This window comes from Phaenicophaeus curvirostris, chromosome 17 (genome assembly GCF_032191515.1).
Source record: "Phaenicophaeus curvirostris isolate KB17595 chromosome 17, BPBGC_Pcur_1.0, whole genome shotgun sequence".
In the NCBI taxonomy this organism is placed as follows: Eukaryota; Metazoa; Chordata; class Aves; order Cuculiformes; family Cuculidae; genus Phaenicophaeus; species Phaenicophaeus curvirostris.
The window spans coordinates 7506706-7529856 of record NC_091408.1 but is presented as its reverse complement, the minus strand read 5'-3'; the positions used below and the strand labels follow the sequence as shown (position 1 = coordinate 7529856).

Sequence of the window (23151 nt, the reverse complement as noted above, 5' to 3'; positions counted from 1 at the left end):
GGGGGAAGTGTAACACAGCCAGGGTCGACTGCTTGGGGAAACACAGGGGAGAGCTGCAGCTTTTTCTGCTGCCACGTGAACCAGCAGCAGTACAAGGTCAGGATTCGGAGCCTTTCTCTCTAAACCTGATCACCGGGGAGGATGAACACCATACGCCACAATGAGCAGCGCTCTTTCTTTAGAATTTAGGAGCTCATAATGAAGATCCATGGGTTTTCTTAGAATTGTGAAGAACACACTTCACACTTACCTTCCCCTGCCTCATCAAACAGAAGAAAGAAATCAAGCACAGTATGGTTTGCTCTGATCTATTCTGACCCTCCGTGACTCACCAGAGAATGTCTCTATTTTTATTTTTTTTTTTCCCCTCCGTGGGTGCAGTTTGCCTCTGGTTTTTCACTTTTTGTTAAGTACCTACTGTGTGACTTGCTTTTTGGCCAGTTCTACTGCAGTCTATCTTCCAGAAAATCAGTATCTGAGTTACATTTTCTTGCAAAAGGAGAATAAACAGTTTTTTAAATAGAAACCTACTCATTCAACATCAGCCGGTGTTATGACAAAAGCCCATAGGTATGCTAGCACACTGTTGTGTTATATTTGTTGTCCTGCACATACATAACAAAACTGCTTTTTGTCCCAAATGGTATCACAGGCTTTTTATTCATAAGTATACGTGTTCCTCTGCTAAAACACACCTTTTCCTTGGGTGGCACAAAGTGACCGTTCAATAGTGTAATTAGGCATTAACCTCAGTGAAGTGTGACTGTTCTCTGCAGTGTCTGATGCTCTAAGGGACGAATTGAAGTCATGCCAGCTAAGGAACAATGCAAAAACTTCTTGTAAGTCTCATAGAATTTTTTGATGCTCAGAGTTACAAAAAACACTTCCTGCAACTCTGAAAAACTGAGGCTAAAGTGCAAGTGGAGATCTGCTTGCAGCCTCATTACACCTTCGCTATTTAAGCAATCCAGTGGCTGCTGTGATCGCTTCAGTGCCACTAGGGTTGGTCCTAGTTCTGAATTGTGGCGCAGGTGAGTTGGAGTGGGTCAGCTTCCACTGCAGCATCAGCCTGGCCACTCGGGAGAGTGTTAGGGCTAGATTTATCTGGCTTCTGCCTTTTTTTGATTTTATTATGTGATGGTCATAATATAAACTCATTATCTATAAATAGCTTTAACCCCAGAATGGATACGGCTCTTTGGAATCCATTACATTAATGGGTAGGAAACTCTGAGTGTGCCGGTGTCTCTTCAGACTTTCATAAACAATTTTGATGACTTATTTTTGCCTCTGAGTAGTACGCAGCATAGTACTCATGAATTTATAATTGCCTGGAGTTCACTGTCTTTTAAGCAACGTGATGAAGAGCCTGATAAAAATGCCACAGGAAAAAAGATGATGAAAATAGGGAGGCAATTTCCTCAATTTCATGCCCCATACATGATGTTTTACAGATGTTTTGATGAGAAGATCTGATGGAATTCATATTTCTTAGTATGATGCTATGTGGGCTTATGTATATTAGGATTTAAAATGATTCATATATCTTTCCTCCCTTCCACATGTACTCCTGAATTATTTCAAGGGTGCCATGATGAAATACTATGAAATGTTGCTCAGGGTGAAAAGCTTTTTCCTTTTTTTTTTTAACTACACAAAGTTCATGTCATGACTCAAAGTTTTTAATCTTGTAAAGTAAATCTGCAAAACCCTAATAATGCACTCTAGATTTTAGGATAAAATACAGGTTCTGGTTGAAGAAATATGATAGTGTTAATTATCCTTAAACAAACTAAAGGCATTACATATTTTCATTAAATTCTTTTAAATTTAACTGGAAAATTGTTGGGAAGCATCACCCAGTGCCTCTTGCTGTGAACTTTTGCTTTTTCATTGCACACCTATTGCGAAGAAGGATGCTGTTTGATTTTTTTTAAATAAAGCCCAAGATTTTAATTTGGTTTTACAGGGTTTTGGTTTTTTTAAGTTACATAGTATCTTAGATTTTAAGCTTTGGTTTTGGGTTTTTTTTTTTCCAAATATTCCACCTCCTGATCTTGAGCACACTACAATATTTAGCAAAACAAAGGGACTGTAAAGGGCTTTCCTGGAAGAGATGAGTGTCTGTCTACTATGAAACTCTGTCATACCTTTCATTTCAGTTCATTCCTAAAATGCCACTTGCAGGCAAGACTTGGGAGGTACTGGCTCTTGTTTGCTGCTTCTGATGCCGCTCCCAGTTGCGCCGATCACCTGAGTTTAACTCATTCATAGTTTCCTCACAGTTTTGTCATTGAAACATTGTGTGATTTATGTTTCTTGACACCTTTAAAATTTTCAGAACACTAAAACATCTGCAGGAGGCGAGTGAGAAGTCTTTTAATTTGCTGAATTTTGAGTTATGTGAGTGTTAGGCAGAGGCTGTCGCAGTTGGGGTGATCAACAACACGTAGAAGTTGTGAGCAAAAGGACATCTTTATTGATATTACAAGACTTTTTATACCCTTTCTGGAACTGTGTGTTCATACATGATTGGTTTAGCCAAAGGCCAACAGTTCATAATTGGATGACTCTTTCTCTGTTGTAACTTCATAATTGGATGATTCCACCTGTGGCCTGGCAGCTTCTTAATCTTGTTTACTCGGCTCTTCTTGGCACTTTCCAGCTTCTTCAAGGATACACAGGTATCTGTTCAAGGCCAATGTTAAGCTCACATTCTGATTCCTCGGACCAGCCAAGGTTTCCCACAATAGACCTTTCTGTGTTCCCTGAAAAGTAAGAAAAAAACCCCAAACAAACAAAATCTTCAGGTTTTGCTTTATAGGCAATAACAACGCAGGGCTGCTCCTGGCAGCAGTTCTGAGGCTCTGTTGGGGAACCTGTCTAAAGAGCTGAATTGTGAGCTGGAATACTATGAGACCACGTTGCCTTCAGTTTGTGCTGTGGAGACAGCAGATAATGTTGCAGATATTTGTGGTTCATAGGTAATGAAAATACTAGAGAAAATAACAGAGAATCCAGCGATCATAGGACAAATGCATGCACACCAGATACCCTAAATTCCGACACCACCTTTGGGTTTCAGCAAGCTTGGCCCTTGCTGGTCATAAGCCATGTCACAGGTTAACAGAAAATGGAGGTAACAGTTATTCTGAAAGCAACACCCTCTTCCAAACCTATTGTTCAAAGGCAAAGTGCCATCTTCATGCCCAACCCAAAGCTCACACCTCAAAGAATCATTCCACAAAGAGCAGCAGTATTAGTCTCACTGTAATTTGCTCCATGGCATTTTGAAACGTGTAAAATGGCATGCTTAATTTTCATTTTGCCTTATACATTTTCATCCAATGGTTATTTAACAAAGCAGGAACAGAAAGAGGAGGCAAACAACTGAAATACTTCTGATACACCCCTTTAGGTCAATGTGTCATCCTTAACCTCACAACCTACCTTCAGGCACTGTGTAGCCCTTTTGAAGTATTAAGCCCAACTTAAAAAAGGGGTATCTAAATTTTCTGTAGTATTTTCATTACCTGCTCTGCAAGCTGGGGAGTACAGGATTTCTGATGTCAGTGTTGTCTTTAAGTCAGTGAGCGCAACTGGTACGGTTTCCTTTGGAAGGCTGGCATTTCGCTTGAATTCGTACTTGTTGAAACATTCCCTAGACTACAACTAATTGTTTCCTGACTTGAAGCCCACTGGTTTTGTGTTTGTTGTTTTTTTAAATAAGTTTATAGTCTTATGGTCATGGAGGTGTTGCGAATGGAACAAAGTCTGCTGCAAAACTACTGCTCCCAGTCAGGAAAATAAGTTGCTTCAATGACGGCGTGTATCTAGAATAAGTGAAGGTGTGTATCTAGAATAAGATCTGTGAGTTATTAGTTTAATTCCGTATCCCAGGGGCACTGTGCACAGTGATCGCTTTAGTCAGTGAAGCTCTGATTCAAGGGGTTTTATTAGCATGAATAATCTTAACTACAAATGACCCAACACACACGTGAACCCCAGAGTATTCGGAATCAAAGTATGCATGTGTCAGGATGGTGTTCAGCATCGATTGCTGAGTTGAGTACTTGGCAAAGAAACATTCTTGCAGGTAGTGACAAGCTGTGATTGCATCCATATATTACGCCAGTGTTAATAAAAATGGTCTGTGTGACTGACTTGAATGTTCTGGAAAGTTATTTCTTTGAAAAGCAGGGCAAAAAAGGCAGTGTTTAAGGAACCAGAACGGGTGTCCTTGCTGCTAACGATTGCTGGGCACCCTAGGTGCTTTTCTTCTGGTTACGCTATCCAGTTCTCCAGTCCTGACATCAGCAGAGTGTTTTCAAAGGATCAAAAATATTTCTTTGGTGCTGAAGGTCAGTGGGTGCCTCTCATTTCTATTATGCGCAGATCAGATAGTTTTTCTTCTTAGACTTTTTCAGAAAGGACATGAGGACCTGCTGCTTCTAGATCCAAGTGAAATCTGTTTTGACTATCTTGGAATTGGTGATGAATTTGAGCAAACAAAAGCTGTAGTACAGTTGATTTTTGTATACACTAACAGCAAACTTTTAAGTTTGAATTTATAGACCAGATATCTGTGTGTGGCTGGTTTAAGCATCGAGGTAAATGAAGTGCTAATATGCTAGGAAAAAAACGATGTTACTTCCAATTGCAGTGTGTTAGCTGGAAAAGTGATTCTTGACAATGAAAGAACACAAAACCTGAAAGCAAAGCAACAGAACACAAAGTTTTGTTTTATTTTATTTTAAGGGGATCTTTTTATGTGTGAGGGCTGCAGTGGAACTTGAGTGTGTGTCTACTTCGGCTCAACAGGTTATTTTTTTGGGACAGTTTTTATCAGCTGGCTTTATCTGAGAATTTCTTCCTTAATGTTGTCATCTAAATTTTTGTAGATTTTGTAGAGCCTGAACTGAAGAAAGGGGACTCTGTGTTCATCATTCTTGGAAAAAGAATTCTGGTGTGATATTATTCTCCCAGAAATATTAATCTAAAAATGAATGCATGAGCCATGGCACATTGCTCCTCCTAGGAGTGGAATCCACTGCTGTTCCACCCTGTTTCCTGTAGTTTGTTTTTCTGCTTGAAGTGGAAAACTTTGTCCTTGTTTTGGGATGTAACTTTTTGCGGTCAGGAGCTAAACTTAATTTTATATATTTCCGTACACATTCAAAAAGGTCCAGTAGTGTTGTGAGGCACAATTCATACTGCATTTTACAAGCCACATGCTTGCACTTTATTGGAGTGGTGGAACTAAGATACCTGCAGGGTGCGGGAATGGTGCTGAGGGTGCTGGGCAGCTGCTGGTGGTTTAGCAAACATGACAAAGAAAGGAATAAATATCTTAACTCCTCTGTTACCATGTTCTGTAATGACATCTTCTTAATCAGTTACAGTTAGAGTTCTCAAGTATAGCTGTCGTCTCATACATGGTCGTAGTTTTAGATGCATGGATTTGGAAATGTCTTCCTGCAAGGGTGGTGAGGCCATAGCCCAGGTTGCCCGGAGTAGTGGTGGCTGCTCCATACCTGGAAGTGTCCATGGCCAGGTTGGATGGGGCTTTGAGCACCTTGATCCAGTGGGAGGTGTCCTTGCCCATGGCAGGGGGTTGGAACTGGATGATTTTTGAGGTCCCTTCCAACGCAAACCATTCTATGATTCTAGCCCTTTACAGAACCTCAGAAATGGGGCACAGGCAGTTTTTTTCTCCAAGGCAGGGATTTTCACTCCTAACTGTTGACTGAGAGCTTCCATTTCTGGGGAGGGAGTTAGAGGCATCTCTGAGTAGCCTTACCTGGACAAAATGCTGACCTCAAAGTCTGAAAATCTTGGGTTACTTGTTGCTTCTGTAAGTCACTGTCAGTGTGATTCCAGCTGTTTTCATGTGAGGTCTTCAGAATGTGCAGAGACTCAAATGCTGCTGTAGAAAATAACAGTCCTTCCTATGCAAGACTTACTCATATGGCCTTGCTATATCTATCTGTCCCAATTGCAAAATGACATTTTTACTTAGGGCTAAACTTTAAGTATTGACATTTAGTTTCCCATTTTAAATACTGATGTATCATTGAGTGTTACAGCTGCACAGATTTTGTTTATGGCAGAGAAGTTATTTGACTAGAGATGGATAAATTATTTTATTCCTCAGCTTGTTTTTATTGTTCTAAAGCCAAGTGGATTTTTTCACTTGGCTGAGGAATGCCAGACCTGAAATACTGCATTCTTTGCCCCTGTCTGCAGGCATGTAGTAAATATAGCACCTTTGGGTGAGGCCGATCAGCTTAGAATGAATAATCATTTAATTCATCTGGCTTTTGTCATTAGTTTGTTCTGAGGATTTTTTTGATTTATTTATGTAGCTTTAAACTAAACATTGTAGATCCTTTTTCTGGAGCTCTTCAAATAGCTTTTTGACAGCTCAGTAGTGTTGCCCTGCTCTGAGAAAAACAGACAAAAATATCATTTTTTGGTAATGTTAGCTACTAGCAGCAAGACTTCTGCTCATATATATTTTTTTCCCTAATAAATGAGAAGATGAATTAGCTTGTTTGTCATTAATTCAGGTGTGTGTTAATTTAGATTTTGGCAGTATAGCTATTGCAGTGTGCTTTACTTAAGAAGCATTTTTCCTGTGGATGTAGCTGCATGATAGCCTTTCCTATGAGGGCAGGGTAATTCCCAGGGAGTGAGTGGCTGTCTAGGGAGTTGGGTGACTGCAGGCTGTCACGTCCTGTGAGCATTCTCTACTTGATCTTAGCTGAGGGTTCGATCTCCTTGCCCTCTTTTTGCATCTTTCCAGTGTTCGTTCTCTTTCCAGTGGAATCTGACCATGGCTGACTTGTTAATGCCTAGGACTTTCTTTAAATCTTGAATGTCATCAAATATGGTACACTGAGCTAAATCATAGACTCAGCTTTGCAAGCTTTGTCTTTTTTATAGGCAATCTGAGAGCAGACTTCCATGCTCCTCCATGCCCCAGCAAGCTTAAGAAGTCAAACAACTTGGCATTCCACCTCTTTTCCTGGTTTCCCATCTTATGGCGATACATAACAAACCCAAGGGCTATAGAACACAGGAAGCAAATATCTTCACCTAAAGAGACACTGTTAGCATCTATAGCTAGTACTTCTGTTTTCTGCACTTCCAAATAATGGTCACTGGTCTTTTCTAGATGTACTATTTTTCTGTATTAAACAGAATAAGAGATAAAACTGAAAATGCTTATTCTAACTACTGACATTTGTTTGCAGAATAGGAGAGTGCAGAGAGTCTTGAGGGACGAGAGCACGGGACAATGCTGCTGGAAGGAATCTGAGCCACGGAGCATGCTTTGTGCCACAGTTACCCAGGTAGGCTCCAGCAGAGCGCTTGGCCCACTTCTAACGAACGTCATCTTGCTATACTTGTTGCTCTGTTGCTTATCATCCTGCGCCAAGAAGACACTCTCAGCCCCTGACCAAAATCACACTCTGCTTTCATCATTCTGTCTGGGTGGCACTTGCAGTCTGAAACCTTCTAAAGTCTCTTTTAGTTTTACTTTTATCCTATTGCTAAAGCTCACCTGGTCTCTCTTTAAATCTTACGTTGGTTTACATCGTGAGATAGGCTGAATGTTTTAGCGTACATTTTCAGAAGTCTTTTTCTTTTATGCACAGAGAAGATGTGGTCTCGATGGATGAGGAGCTGAGCTACATTTCTGGAAGTATTTTTGAGACTTGTTCCAAACTGTTAGGAACTGCTCCAGCTGACTCACCTGCAGATCACCTGCTGGGCTTCAGGACTGAGGAGCAGATGGGGAGAGGCATCTGTCATTGCTTTGCACACTAGTGACTAATGAACCAATGCAGATTTTTCAGGATGTTTTGCTAAGAAATGTGAAACTTTCTGATGTTTCCTGGGGTTATTTTTGTGTTTGAGAGTTTTTTTCCCAGAAATAAAATTTCGGGGATTTATATTTAAAATCTTTATTTAAGTGCAGCTCAGTTCTGTGCTGTCTAATTATAGGCATATGCTAAAGAAGGATGTTATGGAGGTAAAGATCTGCCTTACATGATAGAATCTAGGATCTTTCAAAAGCAATTCTGTGACCTGAGAGCCATCACAATCCAGAAGCACTGACTGTCCTATGTCACTGAATAAATAAATAAATAAAAATCATATGATGGTGAAGTGTTTCTGTGGAGTAGAAGCTGACTTTTCTATTTGCACCAGCTGGCAAGTGGGAGTCAGAAACAAAGTAAACAAACAGCCAAGAAAAGTAGGAGGAACAATGATGATAGTCTGAAAACTGACATATTAGGGGAGCAGCATGAAGAATAACAAACTCCTATCACAGGGCGTTTGCATAGCAATAGAATTCTTGTCTTCAAGTGGACTTTACTGTAGCTGCAGCACTTGCTTCCTGTATGAGACAGAGCTGTTGTACTCTGAATACATTCTAATCTCTGTATCTAAATTGGACTAATAATTAAAAGGAATCAGCTGAAGGAAATGATAGTGAGCTCTATTGCTCCTGAAAGTATTTCCTCTTATTTTGCTGGCAGAGAAGCAAGAGCAGAAACACATGTAAAGGAAACAGATTAAAGATGAACTTTTTCCCCAGGTGCTGAATGCTGTCTACAAACAACTTTGTCGATGAAGGAAGAAACTGATTGGGAATTGAAAGCGCGAACTAGTTCATAACACTGTTCAACATGCGCAAAGGGGTGCCAAAGGACCCAGAAATAGCTGACCTATTCTACAAAGATGATCCTGAAGAAATATTTGTGGGTTTGCATGAAATTGGACATGGAAGTTTTGGAGCAGTTTACTTTGTAAGTACAGTTCTTTACCTCCTGTTTGGAAAATGGAACTGTTTTAAGTGACATTTTAGAGATTTTCAGCATTTGGAAAATGGAACTGTTTTAAGTGACATTTTAGAGATTTTCAGCATTTGTAAAACTGAGCATTCTTCAAGCCCTCGGTGCTTTGTGCATTAGCTTTCTCGTAACACGTCTCAAAAACCAAGCATTTCCAGAGCACTCCTGAGCACTTTACTGTTACAGCTGCACTCACAGCAGCAGTTTACTATAGTCTTAATAGTGTGCCCAGCCTTTCAGGTTAGCTATATGATATCTTGTGCTGTCTGATGCTGAAAGTTGAATCTAAACAGCTGGAAATTAATTTGCCAAACTCGTATTTCAAGATCCTCCACTTGATGCTTGTAAATCATTGCAAATTAATAGACCTAGCGAAATAATGATTCAAAATGTTTTTGGAAGTAAAAGCTACTTTGTTAATTAATTGGTATTGGGGCTGCTTGGGTTAAGATACCGCAGAAGTCACAACGGATTACACTCAGGATGACTTCTCTGCTGCTCTGATTGTTTAAGAGTTAGAGATATCTTTGAAAAATCATTCTGTTTCCCTCACCACACCTTGTCCCCTTGTTCATCTTGTACTATAGTAAATGCTTACCTGGCAAAAGCAAAGATGAAGTCCTAAGAGGAATAGATGTTCAAACAGGAAGGATATGTTGCATAAATAGATACAATGAAGAAAATTTAATCTGGAAAGTGAGAAGAATAGTGCTTTTACAGTTAGTGTTAAATAAAGCCAAATCCAAAACACTGTATTTGGAAGTAATTATTATGCAATCTCTATCAGTGAAACTAAAATAAAATTCAGCATGCAAAAATCAAAGGGAAATTAAAGCTGCTTAGTAGCGTGGCTTGCCCCTCCAGAAGATCAAGTTCACCACAACTGAAATTTCTGAATATGAGACATTAATGTATTTAGATAAGTACCCTGACACCTGTAACCCAGAACCTGGCAGGGACTGGTGTGAATTACTTGCAAGTGCTCCAGTTCACTGTTTATAGTTGTGTAAAGTGATGGAAGCATTGATGGAACTGTTAGAACAGGAGAGGGGCCTGATATTTTGTGTCAGATAAGCAGTGCCTGTGATTCTGTGGGATAACATACAATTCCTCAATCTATCATCTGGTAGTAATGATACAGGGATTTCTGCCTTGGGGATTGTCAAAAAAAACTTTGAAGGAACAGGGCTTTCTAAATCATCGTGAAGAATGCAGGAGAGACTTCAGATACATAAAAAGGAGCAGGGCTTGGATTGTTATGTTGTTGCTGCATCTCTGACCTCTTTATTTAAATTGGTTCTGGCACTGCTACAACCAGTCAGCACATTGATCTCTATCTTGTCACTGTTGTTATTGAGGATTAATGTGATTAGTTTTGTATAAACTTCAATTTAAGCTCCATTTTCTGCAAGCTGTTTCGTTTTCAGTGTGCTATTGCCAGGGCTTGGCAAGATAATGTGAAATTTCTTTTCTTGCTTGAAAGAAATGATACATCATGTATCAGAAAGCTAAGACAAAAATGCATCACTTCTCACTGGGTTTTAAAGTTGATGCAAGCTTGACTTGAAATCAGCTAAGTTTATCAACACTTGACTTAAGAAGTTTTCATCCACACCAGCCTACTTACACCCATGTTAGAGATCTGTAAATGTGATAAAGCAGATGAGGGCAGTGTAAAGGAGGTTTTGCAAAGAAAATGTGCTTGTTTCTGACAAACTTTTCACTAAAAATCTGCAAGTATGGCCAAAACCACTGCAGCAAGTGGATATTTGTGTCCAGTGTGCTTGTAGAGGCCTTTCAGTCATTTCAGGCAGGAGGACCCCAAGAGCTTGGTATGACTAGAACTTCACCCACTACTGTGAGAACGTGGCAGCACACTATTAGGCAAAAAATTACAGCTGAAACGAGAGATCAGTGTTCACATAAAGCTAATTGGAATTAATGTAGCAGACAGGAATGCTTGGAGATTTGTTTACAATACCAACATTAACTCATCCATTTGAGTGAAATACTCTTGATCTTTTATGTGCCAAATCAGAATGATGAGTGGTTAGGAAGGGGTTTGCCTTATCCAAAAGTTATTTGGTTTTAGTCGCCTCTAGCTCATTTGAGGAGGAGTCTGAGTGTGTCAACTCCCTTTAGTAATTCCCATGCCATATTGGTTCACCCAACACCATTTTCCTTTGAAGTCTCTGCACGCATCAGGAAATGTCTTTCATTAATACATTGCTTGAAAATGTAGCACTCATCCTCTCAGGCGGTTGAAAGAGGGATTTACCACATTTAGCTTCTGTTGTGTTCTAAGCTTTTAACTGTCAGTAATATTTTGTCGCAAAAATGGTAAATGGTTGGAGGTACAGAGATTTCAACAACTCTAAGACTTAAAACCTTCAAGTTTTCAGTCCTTAACATGCAGAAATGAGGGCAGTGCTAAGCCAGGGAAGTAGAACTTTATCTGAAACAGAGTTTTCAGCCTCTGGTCACCATACCTGTATTGTACAGGCTGCAGAAATGTCGGATTTTTCTGACTGAGTAATATTCATAGTACAACTGAGATCTGGTGTGGCAAAAGGAAGATTGCATTTTTAAATTGAGATCAATTCCAGAGTAAAGCAACTTCTTGCAACTGGAAATTGAAGTAGCTGCTTGAGAGTATCAGTGTTGTATCGGGGTTTGATGAAATTGAAGAGATTTTTGACACACTTCTTTATTTATTTCTCAGATAAACTCGTGGAAAAATATTTTCCAAAGGCTGTTTCTACTGCAATTCCAATAAAGCTGTGTTGCTCTATTTGTTATGTTCTGAGTAGGTGCAATATTGGGCCCTGGTTTGTGTATCAGTAGAAAGGTAGCAAACACAGTAAGGGCCATGGGACGAGTGGTGGATATGGAGAGGTAGATGAAGTCAGGAGAAAGAGTTGGAGTAGTTGTCTGGTAAATCTTATCACAAGGAAGATGTCTCTCAAGTGTAGGAGCTTGCAAAGATGTGATATAAGAGAAAAAAGCCTGCATTTGCCAAAGGCACAGCTCACTCTATGGGGAAGGAAAAAAAAAAAGAAGCTGTTTTCAATCTGTTTCTTTCTCCCTTCTCCAGGCTACAAATTCCCACACTAATGAGGTGGTGGCAGTCAAGAAAATGTCCTACAGTGGAAAGCAAACGAATGAGGTATGATGAATAAAGCAAATTCTGCATGCAGAAGCTATTGCAATCATAATGTAAATCTGAACAGCTAAATTAGCTGGGTATTCCATTTGACACTCACAGCCCAGCTTTTTAATGCTGTAGCTGTTTCTCACTTCCATAGGAAGCATGGAGGTTGGTAGAGGGAAAATGAGTTTATGCAAATTTTGACAAATAGTTCAGTTTAAGGAAGCAAATGGGAATTCAGAATGCTTGTAGGGTGGTTATTTCAGTAATAAGTGCATTAAGAGCATGCAGGCTACTGGAGCCATAACCACAGCTCTCTGAGGTGTCAGCTGAAATGTATAGCTGACTGGAGATGCTTTTCAGGATCTATAACCTAAAATTGCATAGACCTATTCAGAATATCAGTCTCACTTCAACTGTTGCTTGGTAGTTGCTCCCTTTATATCTTAGCACTGCGATGCTTTGTGCTTGGATTGGTTCTATTTACTTGAGTTGGTGGGTTGATAGGTGGTAAAGAGTGTGTGTTTGTAGGAGCAAACTGGGATGCTTTAAACCCATTTTTCCCATGTGCTGAGGTCTTACAAATGTCGCTTGCCTTGTGCTGTGTCGCAGAAGGAAACAAACTGCCTGCTGCCATCTGTAGCACGTAATGTAGGTGGTGGCGTCTGTTTTGGGATAGGAGGCATTGTTGCCGAGTTTGAGACCACTGTTCAGCGAACACAGGGGTAGCAATGCTTTGAGTGAAATATATTGCAGATAAAATAAGGAAAAATTACTACAATCCTCAAGCTATTTACATGAAGACTCCTTCAAGAGGTATTTAACTGACATATTTAACTTCTGTTGTGTACAGTTGTGCTTTTGCAATTATGACGTCTTCACATTGTAAAAGCATTTTATAGGTTGCTTTTCACGCTGCTACAGCATGTGGTGTATGAGCACATGTAAGTGTATGAGAGCAATGTTTTTATACCTTTTTGCTTTATTTTATTAGAAGTGGCAGGATATCATCAAAGAAGTCAAGTTTCTACAGCAGCTGAAGCACCCCAACACCATCGAATACAAGGGCTGTTACCTGAAAGAGCATACGGCATGGGTGAGTGAGTGGTGTGGCGTTTAGAGGCCTTCATGAGCAGAAAAGGTACGGTACAGCAATCTGATATTCAGTACATGCAGTGCCTTTACATGCAGCAGTATTCATCCCATGCTGCCTGTAGTTCGTTTCATCTGAAGTAGCTTCCAGGTGATTTAAAGACAGTAGATATTCAGGACGTTGGAACAAATCGCTGCCTCTCTGAGGCAGGCCTCTGTGTTCATACAGATGAAACAGTTATGGACCATCCTTCACGATATAGCCCACAAACCTCTTAGTGCCTAAGCCTTCATTACAACACTAAAAGGTGTCTTGACATTGCTGGAATGTTTCGAGCATTTTAGTTCATTCATTGCTTATTGCATTCTTGCAAATGAAGGTTTTATTTGCTTCTGCTGTTTCTCAGCCATTCAAGTAGTGACTGTCTGGGGGGGACTCTACCCTATTATTTAAAAATGTGCTTTTCTCTTGCAGTTGGTTATGGAGTACTGCTTAGGATCAGCTTCTGATTTGCTAGAGGGTAAGTTTTATATAGTCTTTGATTTTCTTTTTCTAGTGCCCCTTCTGAGTGTGGTGGGAGGCTGTTTTCTCACAGACTGGTGTTTTCTGAATGGTAGAGGCGGTCTGTCTGTACTACTCCATTCTGTATCTAGAATGCCTGTGTTTGTGATACCAAGGGTAAGCTGAGACTTTCCCAGCAGGCCAGTGCTATGTACAGTTGGCATGCACATTTATATGTTGTAAAACCAAAGTATAAATGTATATAGTTGCATTCCTGTAATTTGCGCCCTCTTGGTGGCTGAAGCAGACTGCCCGTTTTCTGAATATCCATAACAAAATCCTGCAGAGATCACCTTTGTCCTTCTCTTACAGTTTGTAGGAATAGTTACAGGTAATTTTATTGAACAAGGGACTGATATGATCTCAGAATTAGAACAACACCTGCAGAGAAACAGGGATTCTAAGCTGAAGTTTGCAAAAACTAGTACTCTTTGTGGGTTATATCTTTTGCATCTAAGATAGGGTCACCCAGAGTCACATGCTGGCCATATTTAGGGATATATGAAAGGTGCTTTAGGTGCTTTGCAGCACCTATTTGTAGCTGATATTCCTCATTTCCCTGTGTTGCTGTCTGTTGGGGTAAAAATATGGGAAATTTTCCTTGCAGAAGACCAAACAAGTCTTTCAAATGCACTCAGACACATCTCCTGATATTAACTGTTGGCCCTAGCAGAAATGTGAAGAAAAATGTAGTTTCCTCTGATGTGAATGTGCGCACAGGCTGTGTGTGGACTCAGAGCAGCTGATGGCCGTGAGAAACTAGTACAGTGAAGGTGATGTTCACCTCATAGCTGGCAAAACTGGTGGGGTGCCTTCTCTTTGAAAAGACTTCCTCAGGAAAAGATCTTATGTTTCTTTCTTTAATTGTTTCTGTAGTTCACAAGAAGCCACTTCAGGAAGTGGAGATCGCTGCCATCACCCACGGTGCCTTGCAGGGGCTGGCCTACCTGCACTCTCACTGTAAGATTCATAGGTAAGACTGGAGCTCAGAGCTGCTTATGTGTCCGTCTTCTACTTTCTGGAGTCTGAAGGTTCCTTTGCTGTGTTTAAGCAACTTTTGTAAAGGTTATTCTACCAAATTTTCTCTAATGGACATGTCATTACTCCTAATACACTTGGATGTTGACTGACTTGGCAGGGAAGTATCACCTTAAATTTGCCAAATAAAGGGGAGTGGTGGAGCTAGGATGTCTTTAGGACTAGGCATTGTGAGCATTTTTTACATATGAGTAAGTAAAACTTACACTTTCAGAAATTGGTTGATGACACTGTAAGTCAAGGGTAAAACTATCATAGGAGAAATCAGAGCAGACAGGCAAAGCAAGATTTTATAACAAGCTGCTCACGATGCTGGCTCCTAGATCTGTCTTTCTTAAAGTGGTGTTTTTCAGGAGTTTGGATATCTTTTCACTTGCTTGTGAAACAACATATATTCTCATGTTATGGGGTTTTCTTTTGTCTAATTTTGGGTACTACTGATATGTCAGCAACTTGTGAAATGGATGAGAGCCAGATTAACGTACTGAGAGTAGGGAGTCATCAGAATGAAGCAACTTGAGACTAACTTATGGGGTTAGAAGCCTCTCTGTTGTCTAATGGCAAGTTTGAGGCAGAAAATTGGCATATCTGAGGCTGAGACAGTGAGGGGCTTTTAAGGAGACAAGGATTATTTGTCCTTTGTTAGAGTAGCTATTTTGGTTTTATCTACACGTGGTTATTAAATTATATTTAGGTGAAATATTAATTTAAACAGGAATCTAAATTTATGAAATTAAAATAAGTTACTCTTTGAGCAGCTTTTTGCGTGCACGCCCTATTTGAGTATAAATCTACCTGTTTTGAAATATTTTACATGCTTTCAAAGTGCATTGAATTCTTATTTTTAGTAAATTACTCCCTGTATGGACACTCTTGAGAATTAGTTTTTCTCAGTGCTCGTTAGGATTTTCTAACATTGCAGTTAATGTGTTATAAATTTGGCAATTTCATGTAGTGAATACTAGCTGCACTGTGTGAGCATCCCATTCGCATGGTTATTGCAGATCAAGAATAAAGCTGGTTATTTCTTTTTCATACTGGAAAACGTTACTTAGTTGTGGCATGCACTGAGAGGGACTGTAGGGAAAGGCACTGCTGGAAGTATCACACAGGTCTTTCTGATCTCATCAGTGTTCTTCCAAGGGTTGTTCCCTCTTGTAACTTCTGGGATGGGAAGACAAGTCTTCTCTCTCAATTAAGAGGACCAAGAGGTATCTAGTTTTCTGATAGATGTATCTTAAAAGGCATGGCAAGAGTGTGCCGTTACCTGGTTTCAGTGCCGTGCGGAGCACTCTGCTGATGTGCACAACCAGGGAACTGCTCACCCACAGGGAAACACCGTGCTCGCCTCTGCTGCGAGTTCTCATGGCTTTGAGAGAAGTAAAGCAAGTGCTGAATGAGAAGGGATGGAAGCTGGGACAGCTGTGGTATCCCTGCCCCACAGTGAGGAAGGCAAGACAAGGGTGACCTAGAATGGAGGGACATCTTGTGGAGATGCAGGACAAAGCAAGGCTCCGGACTCGCCTCCAGAGCTCCCTGGGCAGCTCTGCTGCCAGTCAGTTCTCATGTCACACTATAGAATGGCAAAGGATGAGATTATTTTCTGTTTAATTGCAGGTACAAGGCCAACCTAAGTAACAGATATGTTTGCTGATACCTAAGGAAGCCACTGAGTCCACTGTGGATTGTTGGACAGTGAAAGTGGCAGAGGAGATGATTGAAAAGAGCACAGCCTGTGCTGTCTTTCATACCTTTGAGGTGTGCGTTCTTGCACATACCAAACATATTTGACACAGTTTCTCACAGCATTCTGCTTAGGAAACTGGCTGCCACTGGCCTGGACAGGCACACACTCTCCTGGGTGGAAAACTGGTTGGATGGCTGGGCCCATAGAGTGGTGGTAAATGGAGTTAATTCCAGCTGGAGGCCAGTCAGTTAATTCCAGCTGGACTTGATGATCCAAGAGGTTTTTTCTAGCCTGGCGATTTTATGATCTTTAGTGCTTGTCCTGCAGCAGAAGTGACAGACATATAGACCCAAAACATGGTAACATGTCTGGACACATTTCTGAGTAGCACATGTGCGCAAAGAAAATCTATAGCACTAGTTTTGAAGTGATACTCTCTCAGGAATGGGGGAATAGAGGTTCTGACTCCAGCTCTGCTGCTGGAATACTGTAAGCAAATTCCTGTCTCTGTGGCTCTCTTTACCCCAGCTTTGCCTATCCTGCATGCTGCCTGTGGAAACAAAGGCATCTCACCAGCATTTGTATACTCTTCCTCTGCAGCAAATACAAGATAGGCTTGCCTCACTTCCCATTTGTCCAATTTAGCTCGGTTTTCAGAGTCAGAGTATTTGAGTGTGTTTGGCAATACAGAGCAACTTCTTTGGTTGGTGGCTTTGGTGTTTAAGGACTTACTGTTGAACACTGGATAAAGAAAGCCGATGCTGATGTGGTTTTTGTATAAAATACATTATATTTTCTGAAGAGATGGCAAAGAGGCATTCCAGACCACATGGCGTATACAGCCTGGCTAACAGCAATCTCTTACACCTACTCCATTTATGTTGAGGGTCTGCTTTTGTGAAAACAAATAGCTTTGCCCATGTGAAGGCATCTGTGGCATATACCTAGTGTGTAATTTTCCCTTTGTTATTGAAGTGCTGCATCAGGGTTTTAAGGAACTTTCAGTATATTAAAAGTCATTTGTGCTTGGGTGAGTTCATTCCTAACTTTGAATAGGATCATTCCCAAGTGTCTTAGAAGGTATGCAAATTGAGTAAACCTTTCTCAGCATTTCAGGGACAGTTGATTTGAAATTAACCTGTTTACTGCTGGAATTTAGAAATTAATGGTGCCAAAGGTGTTGAATGTATCTTATGCCTTTTTTATTACAGTGGCTTCATTGCTGTTAATCTCATAAATGTATGGATTATCTGAGAGATGTAGGAAAGATAAGATTTGAAAGATGGAAAAAACATGCCTGGTATTGTTTAAGGTGTCACAGCTGGCTATTCGGATACACCTCTTCTGGATCTCAGTCTGGGGACTCAATCTTATAACCGTGGCTCATCTCCTCTTTTCTTCCCTCATCCCCAGGCCTTTTTGGGTGCCATCAGATTTCCATTCCAAAAAAGCCATGTATCTGATTTCTCTAGCTTTCCATAATAGTAGATTTGTAAGTATTCTCAGGTTTTTCTTAATGTTTAATTGAGAAAAAGTTAGCGTTTGTAAATATTTAAGTTATTCTACTGTAACCACAAGTACTTTTTTTCTTTTGGTCTTTTAAAGGGATATTAAAGCTGGAAATATTCTTCTAACAGAGCCAGGTCAAGTGAAACTAGCTGACTTTGGGTCTGCCTCTATAGTCTCTCCTGCCAATTCTTTCGTGGGAACGCCTTACTGGTGAGTAAAGCCTGTAGTACCTCAGTCCTTTAATGAGGCTGGTTTCTTCCATTTCCAGTGTTTCACAGTCTTTAAAGAATACCTGGGCTAGAAACTTTATTAAGCAAGCAGTTATCTTGAATTGCCCATGTTTGGCTTTTCAGGAAATGTTTTCTTTCTCAGTGCCCGTGAATAGGGGTAGGCTGTGCAGCACTTTGAAATGGCACCAGTTAATGTTTCAGCTGTTGTAATGCCATTGACTTAAACATTCATAACACTTGCCATAGGTAACAGAACTAAGACAGACACATGGAAAAAGGGGATCCTGTTAATCTCGCCATGCAGCATGGAAGTCACACAGCTACTTAAATTCTGTTTTGAAGAAACTTGCTTAAGGGTCACTTGAGTTGCTTGGCATTCCTAACATAGTGGAGCAGCGTAGCTTTATGCTCCACTTATTTTGTGGCAGAGGCCCCTGGCATTGATGGGAGGTCACCTATTGCCCATTCTCTGAACAAGTCCGTTTGGCAGGAAGCCTGCTTCATCATTGAAGAGCAGAAGTGAAGAGGCTGAATTTCTGCAGGCTTGGCCCTCTGCTTCTTTCCCGCTGCACACATCCTTTTATCTTGGTCTGCTGTATTGCCCCACTGTTCCAGATTTCCCTGTTCCTTTCATAGCTACACTCACAGGCTGCATATATCTGCTGGAAATTTCTCATGGTGTGCCAAAGGAAAAGTCACCATCTCTGGTGAGAGTGAAAGTGATGCCTTTAGGACTCTTCCAGCCCTTGCTGTCTGCCTGCAGGTGCAATGCCTTTGAGATCGGTGTGGGTCTCACATGTGCCAGCATGTTGCACTAACAGCAAGGTGATCAGGTTGGCCTCTTCTTTACTTTCCTTTCTTAAACTGCCTGTTGGAAGAGCTGCTAGTGCAGGCAAGCATTGTTTCATTTCAGCATGGCTTCACTCAGCCCCATGCTGGCTCTTTAGGTTCTGGTCCGTTGCTCTGCTGAAGATAACAAAGCCACCTCATTTTAAGCTGTGTGCTGGGAGTCACAATTAGTAAATCCTAACCTGCATGTTTTGCGCTGTGGTTGGTAGGATGGCACCAGAGGTGATCCTTGCTATGGACGAGGGACAATATGATGGAAAGGTGGATGTCTGGTCTCTCGGGATCACGTGTATTGAGTTAGGTGAGTAAATACTTGGCAGCTGAGCTGAATAATTAACTCTCTGAAATATTTATTAGGAAGTCCTGAAAACAATAGAAGGTTCTTATTCCTCATAAGTGGTTTTGATTTTGGTTTGGGTTTTTTTTTTCATTTAAAAAGCCTGACTTGGAAAGCTCCAACAGTTGAGTTAAATCTTTTACTCACTAGCAAATCAAAAGCAAGCCACTAATGCTGCTGTGCTTTAATGTTAATCTGGTGTGCTCAGTTATTCCCTTAATAACTAGAGGATTCTAGTCTTAAATGAGAAGAAACTGGGGTTTCTAGTCTGTATTTTTCAAGATGGGTTTTGAGAACATATTCCAGCTATTGTGTCAAGGGAACTGATGTACTAAGAATTGTGTCAGAAAAAGCCTGCATTTAATTTTCGATTCATCTTACTTCCCCATTCTCTGAAACAAAAATTTTCTATCTCAGCTGAAAGTTTGTGACATGACTCAATGTGGACAGGTTCTTTATGTGAGAAGAAAAGGGTTTGCACTGCAAAGGGCAAATAATATGCATCTTCACAACCTGCAGATGTAGATGTGGTAGCAGGTATACAAAACAGATGCGTGCACTTTCAAGTTTGAATATTGGCATTGCATGTTCTGAGTAGATTATTCGCAAAGATACTTTTGGTATGGATTATATTTAACAGCAGTAAATCAAGAACTTATTGTAAGGCTGAGCTCATTAAGAATATTATTCATAAACGTTTAATCAGCAGAATTATATATGAGATACTGAAGAGGGGGACCTATAAATGGGAAGAACTGTTGACTCCAACACAGAGATGTAATGATGTAATTGTCTAGTAACCTCCAATGTTGTTTCATGTGCCAGCACTAATGCCTTGCTTGACATTATCTGTATGTTGATACAAAGAAAGCAAAAATCAGAAATTCTAGAATTCTGCTCTTCCACATGGCCACTGATTTTGTGTGTGTGGAGTTCAGACTGGTTATGGCCTCTCAAGGTGTAAATCACAGTGGTAGAATAGATATTATGCTGTGCTACCTGGTCACTGAGTCTTGAAACTAGAATGGCTAGGGAGCTTTTCAATCAAGAACATCAAAGCTGTATTACATAGCTGATGGGTTTGTTTGGTTTTATATTAACCTTTTGAGAAGTATTGAACTTTTTAAAAAACTTTGAGCTTTGCCTTTGCATGATTCCATGTATGAATGTGGGGTCAGGTAGCAGTGGGAGGAAATCTCTTGTTGAGCTCCACTTGGCTTTCTCTGAATGCTTAATGATGTCTTAATTTCTTGTGTACCCAAAAGTAAGTAGTGTTTAGAGAAAAGAAAACGTGGTGGTTTGCGTGCATGCTGCATATTGAGGACAAGTGATTGCTCTGACCTGACACGAACTCAAAAACCCTGGCATCACTGCCTGATTGGCATGAGTGACCTTAGATGGTGGTGAAAAGAAGCCCTTCGCAACTCCTGAGGGGAATCTGCTGCACTCCGGAGTGGTTAGGGGGCTAGTAGGCAGGTGTCCACTTGGAGTAAGGACCAGGAAGAATTTTAGTTACAGCGAGTGAACAACACATCTGGGAAATGGATTTGTCAAACTGTCCTGCTTGCAAGTGACTGCCAGTGACAAATCAAACAGGCAGCCACTCTTTTCCCTGTATACTACTGCAGTGCATCAGAGATCTGCAGGGGTCAATACATGCGTTTCCTAGCCCTGAATGTATGTCTAAGATCAGCTTCTGCTGATTTTGCCATAGCAGCTCAGATGTGAAATGTAGTTAAGGTAAAATTTACTGGAAATTTTTCCTTATAATTTGCATCCTGTTCTCTCTGCTTTTCATGATCCCTTCTTCAGGTGAATAACAACTTTCCTTGAGTGGCTGTCCTGGTCTAACCTAGAATATTGAAATAATTAGCTTAAATGTGGTGAGGACAGTAATAAGCTATTGATTTAGCAGTGATACTCTGCTCATATTTCCATGTCTTTCTCCTTTTCTTTCCAGAATGCCTTATCACACCTTTCTTTTCTCTTTCTAGCTGAAAGGAAGCCTCCACTTTTCAACATGAATGCAATGAGTGCCTTATATCATATAGCCCAGAACGATTCTCCTACATTACAGTCAAATGAATGGTAAGAGTGCTATTAACAGATCTTTTTCTTTCCCCCCACTCTGAAAATGCTCTGCGACAATCTGCGTGGTTAAAGCCTGACAAGAAAAGTGTTTGTTGCAGTGTAGTGATTTGACTGTGCTCTCCAATAATGCTTCTGTGTAGGCAGGCTCAATTTTGACCTTCTGTCACTTTGGCTGTGCTACGATCTAAATGTGTGGAGGTGTTAATTACGGGGCTGTAGATGCTGTAGGAATTAAAATATTCTTAGATGCACTAAGCCAGCCCTAGCTCAGCATCAGCAAAGTTTCCAGCTGCAAAAGATCCCCAAGAGAAGAATTGCTAGCATTGTAGTGCAGCTGAAATGTGGAGAAAGGGAGGGGAGAGTTACATGGAATATAGAGGTATTTGGATGTTTTTTCAGTGAGTGACTTCAAGAGTCATCAGAGCTCTGTGGCCAGTAAATACTCCCCGTGCTACAGGCTTGTTTCAGAAGCTGGGCTTTGATACACAAGTGCTTTGTTATTCTGTGAGAGCAAAGGGGTTTACCATGTTTCCTGCTTACTGTGCCCAAGAGTGAAATGTGGCAGAGTCTGCAGATGGCTTGAAACAGCAGCTCCTGGAGAGGTGGGATGTTCCCCCAGTTACACTGCCAGGCTTTATTTAAGCAGCATAATTATTTCATTGCTAATAATTTTATCAAAACCATTTCAGTTTCCTTATTTCACCGTCTCTGGTCCATTTTTCAAGATTCAAAGAACTCGGTCTCTTACTTTGCACACTAATACTCATCATCTGCAAAATTTGCAATGCAGAGTAGAGACAGCTTGTGAATACAGTGTGAGAATCAGTATTCTTGATTGCAAGCAGTTTGTTTATAGTCACCTGTTTGCTCTCTGTGGCTTTGAGAAGACAGAGGGTAAACAAGGTGCCTTTTCTGCTGCTTTCAAATTCAATGGTACCTAGAAGATTAGTTTTCTTCTTTCTAGTTGTGTTACAAGCTCATATATAGCCTAAAGTCTTATTGAACTCAGCATCATATTGAGGTGCTTTATGAATTCAGTGTTACAAATTGTGGGAAGCTGCTGGAGAACACAGAGCTGTTTCATCAGCTAACTTGACGTTTATGGACTTACCAGTAATTTCATCGTCATCTGTTTTTAAGAAGTTCAAGTAAAATTGAAAATAGTGACTGATACATAGTTCTTGCTTGGTTTTGAGTTTGAGATCAGGGATGATTGTGTGTCCGTGTTTGCTTCAACAGTCTTGAACTGTTGAGAGAACTCGTGGGATCAGCTTAGCTGAACTTTTCCGAATCCTGAGTAATTTCTGTGCCCTAGAACCTAAGAACAAATTAGTCAAGGTTTTTCTTTTGCTTTGCCCTAATAAGTTTGTATATATTCCACATCCTAAGCTGCTTTCTCATTTAGAATTTTTTTTTTTTTGATTTACAGGTCAGACTCCTTTAGGGGATTTGTTGATTACTGCTTACAGAAAATACCTCAGGAAAGGCCATCATCGACAGATCTACTGCGGGTAACGTTTCAAATCTTTTTCAGAAACTGTGGAAAAATCTGTTTGTCTACCAAAATAATTGTAAAGATGGTGGGAAATATTTGTCCTTTTGAAAAAAGATTGTTGGTTTTGCTCTCATCTGAATTAATAAAGTTTTGGGGTCTTGTGAAGAGTGATTTAGATTGTTTAACTTTATTTCCTGACTTTGCCTGTGATATCAGTCACAATTGTCTGTAACGGGATGCTTAAGAATC

General features: G+C 40.4%; 1 protein-coding gene across 3 annotated transcripts in view; it reads left to right on the top strand.

The window, feature by feature from the left end:
• TAOK3 (TAO kinase 3) overlaps window positions 1–23151 on the top strand; it is an 85724-nt gene that overhangs the window by 29967 nt on the left and 32606 nt on the right. For all 3 annotated transcript variants that reach the window (XM_069871275.1, XM_069871276.1, XM_069871272.1), the window contains exons 3-12: window positions 7257–7355; window positions 8609–8819; window positions 11959–12030; window positions 13007–13108; window positions 13580–13625; window positions 14543–14639; window positions 17997–18110; window positions 19189–19280; window positions 21311–21404; window positions 22837–22918. In XM_069871275.1, the coding sequence (XP_069727376.1) occupies window positions 8700–8819; window positions 11959–12030; window positions 13007–13108; window positions 13580–13625; window positions 14543–14639; window positions 17997–18110; window positions 19189–19280; window positions 21311–21404; window positions 22837–22918 (819 nt within the window). In that variant the 5' untranslated portion in view covers window positions 7257–7355; window positions 8609–8699. The remainder of the gene's footprint in view (window positions 1–7256; window positions 7356–8608; window positions 8820–11958; window positions 12031–13006; window positions 13109–13579; window positions 13626–14542; window positions 14640–17996; window positions 18111–19188; window positions 19281–21310; window positions 21405–22836; window positions 22919–23151) is intronic.